At 37.4% G+C, this 13,875-nt stretch overlaps 1 protein-coding gene across 1 annotated transcript in view; it reads left to right on the top strand.

The window, feature by feature from the left end:
- The window catches only part of TRPS1 (transcriptional repressor GATA binding 1), a 205,936-nt gene extending 192,489 nt beyond the window's left edge, over positions 1-13,447 (top strand). Inside the window, exons 4-5 of the mRNA XM_077778925.1 lie at positions 8,708-8,830; positions 11,607-13,447. Coding sequence (XP_077635051.1) covers positions 8,708-8,830; positions 11,607-12,668 — 1,185 coding nt within the window. The 3' untranslated portion in view covers positions 12,669-13,447. The remainder of the gene's footprint in view (positions 1-8,707; positions 8,831-11,606) is intronic.
- The last annotated feature ends 428 nt before the right edge of the window (positions 13,448-13,875 follow it).

Raw genomic sequence — 13,875 nt, 5'->3', positions numbered from 1 at the left:
TAATGAAACTAAGCCTAAAGTATATAATCCTACGTATATTAAGTCTTGAGAAATCTTAGATGTGTGATAGTGATTATTAAAGAAGGAACAAAGGAGCCCGAGTGGCTCAGTCACATAAGTGTCTGTCTGATTCTTGATCTCAGTTCAGGTCATGGTCTCAAGGTCATGAATTCAAGCCCCATGTTGGATTCCACACTGGGTGTGGAGCCTACTTAAAAAAAAAAAAAAAAAAAAAAAAAAAAAGGAAAGAACAAAAGGTAGTCAAGCAAGAGAATTCTATCAGATAATTGATTCAGAAATGGTTTCTAGAATACAATGCTGTGTTTTTAACTAGACTTGGAGACAATGATGGATTTTTTGAGACTAGGTAAGTCAACCATTCCCAATCTTTTTACCTCCTCAGTAAAGTGGGAGAATAATCACACCTGGTAATTCATTTTGATATAAACTGGGATAATATATGTTAGGAGTTCGTAACCTTTGGATCTGCGGTCATTCAGATCCATACGAAATCTTTGGATACAGTTTGTGAAGGACATTCTTTTGAACAGCCTGAAGTTATTTTACAAATAGTTGACATATTTGTTTTTTCTGGGGAGAGTGTCACAAATTTTATCAAAAAAATGTTAGGGACCATTGAAGAACCATGTGAATGCTGTGGGGATAGAAAGACTTTATGGACCAATTATTATCTGTTAGCTAATAGGAAAATAATTCCTTTTTTAAAGATTAGATTTTATTTTTTAAGTAATTTCTACACCCAACATGGGGCTCAAACTTATAACTATGATATCAAGAGTCGCATGCTCCAGTGACTGAGCCAGCCAGGCACCCTAAGAAGAGAATTCCTAATTATTATGTGGTATTTTCTGTTTCTTTCAAAGTAACCATCATCATCATCATTACCTATTATAAATGCAACCCCACATAGGTAACACAGAAAACAACTCTATTTGTGTTTTTATTTAAGTTCATGGAACTTTAGGTTTTTTCGACAACAGATTTCTTCTTTATCATGATCATTTAAGATTTTTATTTTTTTCTCATGTGAATAATGTCCATAGTAAATGTGTTTACAAAATATACTATTTAAGTAAAATGTGCAATAAATTTATTAGAATAGAATCAACTATGTTCTCATGCTGAAGTTTGCTTAAGAGGTGCTAAAATTGTTTAACTGTGCCTGCAAAGGCCTTTTTTTCTACCTTTTCAGTGTCAACTGTTGGCGCTGGCATGGAAGAAAGTCCCTGTAGAGAAACTCTTCCAATGACTGTACTAGCCGAATGTGAAAATGGATCCGTAGTGGCAGAAATAGAAGCAGTGAAAGACTTGAGTAGTTCTTTTGACAATAATGACTTTCACGTGGAATGAAAAAAGACAGTGCAGACATAAATTTTCAAGCATAGTTTGAACTGTCTAAATACATATTGCTATAAAGGCAGAACATTATTACAGAAACAGTGTGGGTAGAACTCCAAAGATCTGTTTTTCTAGTCCTGCTAAATTTTTTAAATAAGTTTCTTTTTGAGAGAGAGAGAGACAGAGAACAAGCCAGGGAGGGGCAGAGGCAGAGAGAGAGAGAGAATCCCAAGCAGGCTCCACACTGTCAGCACAGAGCCCGACGTGGGGCTCAGTCTCACGAACCCTGATATCATGACCTGAGCTGAAATCAAGAGTCAGGTTTTTAACCGACTGAACCACCCAGGTGCCCCTCTGGTCCTGGTTCGTTATGTAATTTGGGTAAGACACTGGATATTTGGCTGCTCCTTTACCAAATATGGGGTAAGTCAAAGAATGGAGATGGACTCCTTCAAACTTTTGTAATTGGTTCTGTATGTGTGTGACAGATTTCTAAATCCTGCAGATTTGAAGAATCGTATGAATAATTTGGAGTGTGGGACATACATGGCCAAATCTTGACTTTTCTACTATCCATCTACACCAATTATATCTCTGAAGAAATGGAACTCATGTATTTGGCACACTAGCATTTCTTGATACGTAGGGCAGCTCCCTTGTGGTGATGTGTCAGTGCGATAAGTCTTAGGCACATTCATACCTGGGTACAGTGCAGGATTACTCGAGTATGGATTGCCTCATGTCCTGGAACAGAGGTGGTTCTATCGCTCCTAGCCAGGGATGTCAACTTAGTTTACACTGGCCTCCATTATCATTGCTGATGTGTTGAGGAAGTGAATTTAATAAGCAGGGTAAATAGGTTTCGTTTCCAAATTCTGAGATAGGATGATTGTAAGATGGGTGCTTGGCTGAACCTTGTAGAGTCTCTTCAGTTTTCTGGCAAGAAATCTGAGGGCAAAGAGGGCTGTTTTAAATCAGGCAGAGACTTGCTGTGCAACCCATTTCAGCTGTACAATTCTTCACAATTCTTTTTGGAACAAAAGTCAGCCAAGATATTGGTAACTATTGCTTTGTGTTGGCATCATTTTTTTCCCTGCTCTTGCTAAAATACTGGGTAGCCTGTGCTTGGGTAAAATTCTGGCTATTAATTTAAAGGTGTTTGTTGCAACCCACCACCTGTTTTTAAGTGGTTTTAGGTGCATTCTGTGCATTCCATAGGGTCTACTGATATGTAATCAATAAGTGATTAATCCTCTCTTGGGGAAGATTAAAAGGAGGAGGAGATGGCTCTCTGTGTCACTGATTGGTAGTAACAGTGATAATGACTAAAATAATAATCATCATTTATTCATAATTATTGAATGTCAACTAGATACATGATAATAATAAATATGTTATTTAACATCAACTTTTTGGTAGTTAATAGGGCAGTGTTACTGATTATTATCCTATTATTATAGGATATTGTTACTTATGGGATAATAAACATGTATCAACTTGTTTCTAAAATGACTAGACTATTACCCATTTTTGTAAAGGAGTACAAAGAGTAAGCTCTCTGATTAGTAGATAACTTTCAGCCTATAAAAGAGATTTATTGGGGTGCCTGGCTGGCTCAGGTGATTCAGGTGATGGAGCATGTGATTATTGATCATGGGGTTGTAAGTTCAAGTCCCCATGTTGGGTGTAGAGATTATGTAAAAATAAAACCTTTAGGTAGATAGATTCATACATACATACATACATACATACATACATAACAGTTTACTGATAATGTACTTTGGTTTCTTCAGAAAAGTTTCCATATAATTTGTATAAATTAGTAATGTTTTTAGCACATTCTACTGGAAACCCAGAGAGTTTATAGGCCATATTTGTCACATACATCACCATAACCCCCATTTGTAGCATAGTGCCAGGCACATGGTAGACCTTCAGTAATTCTTCCCAGAGCCAAGCTGATTTAATTTATCATTGAAATGTTATTACTACAGAATTGTACCAAAAGTTTCTATTATAGCCATCTGTACATGTCCCTAAAATGAAGTTCACAAAAGATTCTTGATAGAATAAACACGGAAATCATTTAAAGAGTTAAAAACTGTTTGAGGTATATCTGCACTAAGAGCATGTATATCAAATTTCAGATTGATTCGATTTAAAATGGCTAAGACATAAAACCATAAAACATGTGAGTAAATACTCTGCCTATCAAAGCTTGTTATGTAATTACATGGTTTCAGTATAGTTCTTATCCATAGAGCACTAATATAAAGGACCATTTCTGCAACAAATGTTTTCATTGATGGAGACTTTAATATCTTGAAGACAGATATCCAGGTCTCTGTATATTAAGCCACTTGAATGAACAATTCAATCAAATATATTTCTTATTAATCAGATGAAATCAATTCTTTGTTAATGAAATTTGAAAACCTTAAAATGTTTGTTTTGGGCTGATTTTCAAATAATAATATAAGCAATTAAAACAGCTAAACCAATTTAAAACTTTTCATTTTTTTCTTAAGTCACATCGGGGCTTAATAACCAACCCTTGTGCCAACTTTCAACCCACTGATATATCACTGACTAAAGAATTAAGACCCCCAGAAGCAAAACTTGAATCAGAAGCTTTCAGAAAAATTTAATGATGGTGATACCACACAATGATTAACTATGAACCTAAATTCAACTTGTTTGTTTGTTTGTTTGTTTGATTAGTTATTTTCTCCTTTATACTTCTTGGTGCACTTCAAAGCAAGAAAAATAATTATGTTGGATTTAAAGTGTACTTATATTAAAAGACGGGTGTGTCATTTTCATTTCAAATCCTAACATGAATGATTGTCCAAAGTCATCATCTAAATTGCTATTGTGAAAGTCAGTACTGTGGTCATATAATACATTGAAACAAGTGATCCCAAAGAATTCTCAGTAATTATCACTGAAAAGCATTTGCTAGGCCAATCATTGAGCTGGCCTCAAAAGTCCTTATAATTAACTGTTTCTGTCACTGTCTTTCCTTTTTCACACAGGAAACTATTCACCAACAAAAATTATATATAGGGCACACTAATGTGATCAAAAAGTTACAGGCAAACTATAAAACTTGAAGTTTAGAAAAACGTCAGTTCCTCAGATTGTTGATTCCAGAATTGTCTCTTTAGAAATTCTCATTTGAAGTGACACTCTTATTGATTTGGGTTTGGGGCCCACTTTCCTTCACTCTGTCCTTCAGTTAAGCCCACAAAGAAGTAGACGAGGCACTTAGAGAAGGCCAAGGGCAGAGAATGTGTGGCTCCTGTGACTTTCAGTATATACAAAAGTGCAGCTTCCCCTTGCCCTGAGAGCAGGGGAAGAATCTTGCTAAATACGTCCCTCGGCTACACCACTGCTATCATACCCTAGCTATGGATTCTTCTCATGTCTTATCCAGAAGTGACCTTGTGTGGCTTGATTCTCCTCTCTGTTGAATAATGTCATAGTATAAGTTTTATTATTGATTTCTAAAAACAGCTTGTAGAAAAGGAGAAGTAATCTTACTATTTACACACACACATGCACATACAGAGCCATCAGCTACATATGACCATCATGAAGTATATAAAGGAGAATTGGAGCCTTGTTCTACCTGATTTTGTATCCTCAGGACCTCGCAAGTACCTGGCTTTGACTGTTCCTCAAAAATAAGTGTGAAATTTAGGATTGGAAAATTAATTCTCTTGATTTTCTTTTCTATAACATTAGTCATCTCTGCCCAACTGAAGGTTAATTTGTCAATTCAAATGGGAGACGTTTAAAAGAAATACTTTTTAAACATTTTTTTCAAAGTAGGAGTGACCAATAATGATAAACATACAATAGGAGATAAGATTCATTTCTCTCCCTTTCTCTTTTTTTTTCTTCATGTCCTCTCCTCCCCTCCCCTCTGCTCTCTCCTCTTCTTTTAGTTCCAGTAGATTATTTTCAACTTATTAATTTTGAGCCTCTCCAGAGCACTGTCCTAGGTGCTTATTACTTAGAGTATTTGATGACTGTTAAGAGCCGTGACTTCTGTCCTTAACAAACATAGTATAAAGGAAAATGGCAAAATATTTTAAAACTCTGTCATGCATGATAAACTTTGAATGAAATAAAGTCCTCAGTGCTTTTCTTTCCCTTTAACAAGGCCAAGCTTATTCCTAAGAAGTGGGGCAAGAGCGACTTCTATTCTGCCTTCCTTTGGCAGCAGACTGCTTCGCTACACTTGGTTGGGCTAAGGATTTGATAACCTGAAAAAGATGCTCTATTGTGTCCACCCAGGTTACATTACACACAGAGTGGCCACCTCAGGGCTCTCAGCTAAGTTCTAGTTCAGAGAGATGTGAAACAGTGACAGCTGTGGTTACACAGCTAAGGATACTGTCCACTTATCCCACAATCTCTGTTGCTTCCAGAAACTCCAAGTGCACCAAAAATAAAGTTGCATAGTGCTTACCAAAGTGATAAATTTATGTAGATGGGGGTAACTTAATATGTGAAATATTTCTCACCTCCCTCCTACTTTCCACCCCCACGCAAGTATGCTCCTGTTGAATTCTAGGTGTGAACACCTAGATATTTCACTCTGACTCAACTTTCCATTCTCATATTTGATAAGACTGACACAAATGAAATACATTTGATAATATTCAACCAGAGATCTTAAGCATCTCTTAAATGGTCAATAAGTAGATTAAGGAGATGCAAACAAAAGTAAAAAAGTATTTTTCTCTTGCAAAAAAAAAAAAATTGAATCTGTTTGGCAAAGAGCTAACTTATTGAGTATTTGCTACATCCCTGGCACCGTTTTAATTGCATCCATTTGCCCACATCCTACAGAAGCTCACACTTTAAAGATGGGGAAACTGAAGCTTTGAGAGGCTAAGTGACTTGCCTAAAGTTGCACCTGGCAAAAGGCAGAACCATATTTTGGATGCAAGTAGTCTGACTCCAAAATCTGATTAACCTCCATGCTGTACTGACTCTGGGTAAATGAATCCAGAATACCCCGGATGTCTTTAAAATAAGGTATAGTTTTCCTAAAATATACCTCTTTGGTCGGGCATAAGTGCTGCCTAAAGCAAGATATGCCTGCGGAAACCAGTGCTGTAATTTCAGGACTTTCCCTCTAACTAATGAAGCGCATTTTCTTTGCAAGAGAATTAAGCACAAAATTGTGCAAGGATTGAAACGCTCTCTGAAACCAGGATTACACCCACTTTGGCATGCTGTGTCAGGCACCCAGGACATAAGGAAAGAAAAGCAGGCTGGAGTGAATGGTTACACATTCACATTTGAGCCTCAGCCATATATGTGGGTTAGTTTCCAAATGGACATTTACATTGCCTTTATGTGGATCAAGTTGGTGTTTATTTGCCAAACGTGTTATTTAGATCTAGGAAAAAGATGGCATGGCCCCAGGGAAGTTTCACAATTATACCCTAACTAGGCTCCCCAACCTACTTCAGATAAAAGGGGCCCCAGAATGTTTGATAAACATAGCATCTAATAGTTCATTGGTTTTCAGGAGGGAGCCTTCTCTACTTTTGCAGTAGGTCCCGTCTGGGACTTGTGGACTGACACCCAACATTTGCCGTCGCTCTAACCGTGATGTATTACCCTGGTCCTGACTTGGGCGAAGAGGGAGAAAAGGGGGAGCCAGAGATTATCTTTGTGAAAAATCTAGCTTTTATTACATCACCTAAAGTAGCACAACCTGCTACACTAATGAAATCGTGTTCTTGGTTGAAAAGGGCAATTGTTAGCCTGACTTTGTGCGCACTAAAAACATTCCCCCAATCTTGTTAAATTATTGCTCTCATTTCAGATTTTTATGGCTGTGCAGCTTACCAGCCCTCATTTCTTTACGTTTCATTCATTTTCCTTGTATTGATGATTAATGGAGGATGTCGAATGTTAGAGTGAGCAGGCATCAGCAATTGCAAGATCATAATTAGTTTAGCTGACGAGGGCCTCTGATAGCACTTGCATCTGGATGGAAAAATTACCCTATAGGGAACTGGCTGCTCACCAGGTCTTTTTAGTGATACATTGTGAAACACCCGATGAATCAAATGCCCTTTCAATGCCAAGAAAGTGTTCCAGTCTTGAAGCCAAAATTATGTCTGCAGAAAGCTTTCCATTTGAAATGTATCAGAGTACAATTATAACCATTGTATTTTCTTGGCAGGGATACCGCTCATCTACAGTATGGACTCAAGTTAAATAAATTGCCTAAATTTTATGAATCCCTGAAATTTTGACTTATGGTATTTGTAATTTTAAATTTATAATAAAATAGGGTTCCAGCAAGACTTTTTCCACTCCTTATCTAACATGAATATTTTATCATTAAAAGGCTTTGCTTCCTAGAGAAAGGAGAGCAAAGTTACAGTTCAGGCTGTCTTTTTTCGTAACAAGAGCATTTCATTTCCTGCCTGTTCGCATTTGCACCTACAAACACAGCCTGACTTTTGTTTCAATGAGTTTAATGGAATCATTACTTGATGGCAAGAATGGAACAAGCAATACTAATTATCTACTTTTAAATATTCTTAGATTATTTTTGAATCTGGTGATTACAGAACTCAGCCCACTAAAATCAATTTGTATTCGGAAACGCTTGTGATTTCCAAGTCGGAGGCAAATAAAATAAATAGCCATTGATGGGACTGTGTTGTCTGGGTGAAGCAGGCACCTCATAAGGGCTCTCAGTAACACACTTGTCGTTGGCATACGTTTACACTGGCCCCCTCAGCTTTGAGAGATGGACGGTGTTCTCTTTCAAAGTTTACAATTGCAAACCAAAAACTGGAATTGAGTGTGGTATATTCTCTTCATACCTGCGTTCCATGAATGACATACAAAAAGACACAAATCAGGTTTCATTTTAAATGGTCCGCATTTCTTGGAAGCCAGACTGTATGTTAAAGCTCAGGTAGCATGTGCTCCCCCTTTCTAAAGTATATTAAACATATTGCCATGTTCTGTCTTTTGACTTTTGTTTTGACACTTTTAAAAGGTATATTTTAGGGTTCAGCATTTAGGAGCCATCATTAAAGGCACAAAACGCAAAGTTCAAAAAGTTAAAGCTGTTTCTGTGAAAAGCCTTTGGTGTTGCACACACCTCATCCATCACTGTAGGGTTAATTATAATGAAAATCAGTGGTGCCTATTAAACACAATTGAACCTGACCTCATTATGGGCAGTGTGGTTTTATACTGTCATTGTTGCTAGTCTAAAGACAAAACTCCTGGGTTGATTTGGTCTAACTCCACTGATCATGTGACTCACCTCTGACCTTGTGTTTTTTTTCCCCCGTTTCAGAGGCGTAGAGGCTCGGGTGTTTTTTGTGCCAATTGCTTGACCACAAAGACCTCTCTCTGGCGAAAGAATGCAAATGGCGGATATGTATGCAATGCGTGTGGCCTCTACCAGAAGCTTCACTCGGTAAGAACTTGTTAGACTATTTGAGGAAAAGCTTTATAAAGCAGCCTGGTCTGTGGTGTGATGTGTACCATTCCCTGGCTCACAACGCCTGCTTCCGCAGAGTTTAGTACAGTCACTTTGAGAACACATGTGATTTATGGTGATATGGCCTTAGATGTTATGGGGAGATACATTTGAGATCATTAGCGATGCATTAAGCTTCTTTTGATATAGAAGAGGAAAATGATTGATTTTGGGGAACTTTGTGTAACAGATAGTGGAACTAGTGGTTATCAGACTTTGGTGAAATTCGGTTAGGCAGAAAAGAGAAACCTTAAAAGTTCAAAAATACGTAAGTTTTTTTTTTTTTTTTTTAAAGGGGGGACTCATATAAAATATAGGCCAGAGAAAGAGTGCTTATGTTCAGTTTAACTTTAGAATTTGCAAGTGTCATATTGGCTGCTTTGGGGGCTGGAAGTCAGGCACATTCCGAAGAGTGGTGCTGCAAATGTGAGGTAAAACCTCTTCCCTTCTTCCCATGGACCTCTTCCAGTGAGTGTCTGAGGGCTCCAACGGCACACATCCCAGATAGAGTAAGGTGCGAAGATGCTTTGTGTTCTAAAATCTCTGCTGGCTTCTTTCTGTGTCTCGCCGAGGTACTTCCGGTCCTTTCTTCTCAAATTTTAGTTAGAATCCTGTAATAAACTTTAAACGTACAAATTCCCCCATCTATCTATGCGTGTGACTTCCCGAAGGATTTTTTTTTAGTTGAGAAAGTTTATATGCTGACAAGAACTGCCTTTAAAAATAGGAATACCCCACTTAGTAAACAGAAATCTATTTCCCTCTGCCTTTTTCATTTTGTTTGGCATTTTACCATAGCTCTTAGCACAGCCAATGAATAAATTACAGCTACAGGGAATACAGTTTTAGACAAAACGTCCTCATAAATGGACCATTGGAAGCACTCTTTAAAAAACGCATGCTGCCAACAATACTAATTGGTGGTAAACTGTAAAACCTTAGTTATTACATATAGCTAGCTCAAAGATTCTCTCCACCACCACCACATCGCCTTACTTTTTCTTCACCTTCACCATTTAAAGACAGCAATAAGCTTTCATTTTTGAGTACTGACATTAATGATTTTAATTGAATTGTGGCCAGTCATAGGCCAAGAATTAATTACACTACTGCTCTTCAGGTTATGATAATTTAACAACTATGATATAAAGTAAACCCTTTTTTATAATTATTTTAATATTCATCTCTCTAAGGACACATGTGTTCAGTTTTGAGGTTTTTGTAAATCATAATTTTAAGTACATAAAGTTTATGGTCACCTCATGTCAAAGACTGTCATAGAAGTTACAAAGGTTTTAAAAGGGTATTCGTGTAAATTTCAGGTTTCCTTACAAGATATAGATTAAATGCTGCATATTTTGGTAATAGAGGTATGAGCTCTTTAGAAACATAAACATTCTGAACAAATGAATATGGTATATCTAAAGGATGTAGAATTTTCATCCTGAAACCAATAATTGAATTGTCAGCAACAAGTGTGTTATCATGCCTTCAAAATGCCTCTGTGACAATAGAAAAATTCTAAAAAGGATTTAGATTTCGATTTTGTTTAAGATGTAAAAGATACTCTCTTGCATTCAAGTGCATTCTTTCTAGGAATAATTCAAAAATTTTATATATGTATATAATTATATGTATATATATATATATAGTTTTATATATAGATAAAGCCCACTTAAAGATTTCCCTAAATTTTCATCTATGCTTAGGCACAGAGTAAAATGACATATCAGGTATTTGAACCAAAGCTACAAAAGAATTTAGAGTTTTACCAGAAAACAAACACTCCACCTATTAACAAGTAAAATCTTCCATAGTGATTATATATACAAAATACTATTAAACAAGGAGAAATAAAAGTGAGAGGTTAAAAAAAAAGTCTCCCACGGATATGGCTTTGATTACCTGATGTCTTTCCTCATTTGTCTTTGATTATTTGTGCTGTGATATTTAATAGCTTTGTATTCACATTTGCAATTATTTAGAAGAATGCATATATTAGTCAGTTCAAGCTACCATGACAAAATACCATAGGTGGAATGACTTGAACAACAGAATATATTTTCCCACAGTTCTGGAGGCTGGAGGTCTGAGGTCCGAGGACCAGTGTGATTGGGTCCTGTTTGGAGCGCTCTCTTCCTGGATTACAGAAGGCCGTCTTCTCTCTGTGTCCTCATCTTTCCTTATTTGCCTCCTAAAGACCATCTCTCCAGCTACAGGCACATGGTGGGGTAGAGCTTTAACATACGAATGAGGGAACCCATGTCAGCCTGTAGCAATGTATAATTTTTCCACAGTTGTCAATAAAGGCTATCTCCCATGTTCCTGTATTGACATCTTAGTGCATGACTCAGAAGTTGAGGAATATTTCATAAAAATCACATTTCTTCAAGTAACTTTCTACACAGTTTTATCACTCAGTGATGCAATTCCAAAATCTATGGAGTTTGGAAAAGCTGTTTTTAAGTAGATTAAAGTTTTCAGTCCTCCCTGCGAAGTTGGACATGATTTAATTAGGCTAAAATAGTGTGCTTTGGTTACTCCCTCTGATCCCGCTTAGGGCAAAAGGAGAAGATTTAGTAAATCTATAACATAAAGTCTACTTTTGCTTTGAACTTAAGTGTGGTTCATATTTGTGAGGAATGGTTAATGCATTTTAATGTATTTTTTTAACCTTTTCCTTTTATGTATTGTGTGTGTGTTTTCTCTGCAGACTCCCAGGCCTTTAAACATCATTAAACAAAACAACGGTGAGCAGATTATTAGGAGAAGGACAAGAAAGCGCCTTAACCCAGAGGCACTTCAGGCTGAGCAGCTCAACAAACAGCAGAGGGGTGGCAGTGAGGAGCAGGTCAACGGAAGCCCCTTAGAGAGGAGGTCAGAAGATCATTTAACTGAAGGTCACCAGAGAGAAATTCCGCTCCCTAGCCTGAGTAAATACGAAGCCCAGGGTTCATTGACTAAAAGCCATTCTGCTCAGCAGCCAGTACTGGTCAGCCAAACTCTGGATATTCACAAAAGGATGCAACCTTTGCACATTCAGATAAAAAGTCCTCAGGAAAGTACTGGAGACCCAGGAAATAGTTCATCCGTATCAGAAGGGAAAGGAAGTTCTGAGAGAGGCAGTCCCATAGAAAAGTACATGAGACCTGCAAAACACCCGAATTATTCACCACCAGGCAGCCCTATTGAAAAGTACCAGTACCCCCTTTTCGGACTTCCCTTTGTACATAATGACTTCCAGAGTGAAGCTGACTGGCTGCGGTTCTGGAGTAAATATAAGCTCTCTGTTCCTGGGAATCCGCACTACTTGAGTCATGTGCCTGGCCTACCAAATCCTTGCCAAAACTATGTGCCTTATCCCACCTTCAATCTGCCTCCTCATTTCTCAGCTGTTGGATCAGACAATGACATTCCTCTCGATTTGGCGATCAAGCATTCCAGACCTGGGCCAACTGCAAATGGTGCCTCCAAGGAGAAAACAAAGGCACCATCAAATGTAAAAAGTGAAGGTCCCTTGAATGTAGTAAAAACAGAGAAAGTTGATAGAAGTACTCAAGATGAACTTTCAACAAAATGTGCGCACTGTGGCATTGTCTTTCTGGATGAAGTGATGTATGCTTTGCATATGAGTTGCCATGGTGACAGTGGACCTTTCCAGTGCAGCATATGCCAGCATCTTTGCACGGACAAATATGACTTCACAACGCATATCCAGAGGGGCCTGCATAGGAACAATGCACAAGCGGAAAAAAATGGAAAACCTAAAGAGTAAAACCTTAGCACTTAGCACAATTAAATAGAAATAGGTTTTCTTGATGGGAATTCAATAGCTTGTAATGTCTTATGAAGACCTATTAAAAAAATACTTCATAGAGCCTGCCTTATCCAACATGAAATTCCCTTCTTTTATTCTTTCTTTTGATGAGTAGGTTACCAAGGTTAAAAAGTGAGACAAATGGTCAGTGAGAAACAAAAAAAAAAAAAAAAGGAAGATGGTAAATAGTCATGTTTTGGAAGCTAGCAAGTCAAAACCATCTTGGCAAATGGGTACTGTGGAAACGGTCCATAAGAAGTATCACCAGACTTTTATTATGTTTGTAAAGAAAGAGATCAAAGCTATCTCAAATTTGGAAAGGGTTTACATATTATGATACTAATGCAGTATTGGGCTGGCCATTGGTCCATTTGTTCATAAGCCCATAAGTTGTTGCCTAAATTTAGAAGCATCATGAATTCCTAGGCAGATGAGGAGAAATCTAATCTCCAGGGCAGTGAAAGGAAAATGGCGTCTCTTACATCAGTCTCCTCTCATTGACCATGTTTTGGACTTAGACCTAGAAATGTGAGCTGTGGTTAGGCTTGGTGAGAGAGCAGCGAGGAAAGTGACAGACGGTGGCACCGTGATTTTGGCCAGCCCTGCCTGTACATACACATGCACACCCTCTTCTGATATTTTTGTCCTTTAGATGTTCAAATACTCCTTTCAAAAATAGTCCTTTTGTTTGCAATTTAGGTTTATTTTCTCCAAATATATATGCCTTTTAAAAAACAGTGTCCTCAGTGCTTACGTAGTAATTTTTTTTCTTTAGTCAGATATTTCTATCTTGTATGTGGTGAAGCAGTTTGGATTTGTTTTTTTAAGCCTCCTCTTGGTCACCAATCTCACTTGGCACATCATAACTAAAGGGATCCCCCTCAGTTCAAAAGATTAGATGGATATAAAAGTTCCGACCATGGGCTTAATTTGTTTAGAATACATGGTATTTCTGCATAAGGTAACCTGCTGTATTTTATTTATTTTCTTTCGGTTAAATATAATTTTCAAACTTTGTGGCCGGGCAGCGTCTAAGGTTACGTACCACAGACTGACAGTTGGTATATGTACCAGTTACTCCCTTCATTAGATTTATACAGGTTTAGTTAAGTAGCATTAAATAGGATTCTTAGAAGTATATCTTCATAGTACTTTTAATACTTCA

The sequence above is a fragment of the Crocuta crocuta genome, unplaced genomic scaffold (assembly GCF_008692635.1).
Source record: "Crocuta crocuta isolate KB4526 unplaced genomic scaffold, BGI_CrCroc_1.0 scaffold448, whole genome shotgun sequence".
In the NCBI taxonomy this organism is placed as follows: Eukaryota; Metazoa; Chordata; class Mammalia; order Carnivora; family Hyaenidae; genus Crocuta; species Crocuta crocuta.
This window is presented reverse-complemented; position numbering and strand designations above follow the sequence as displayed.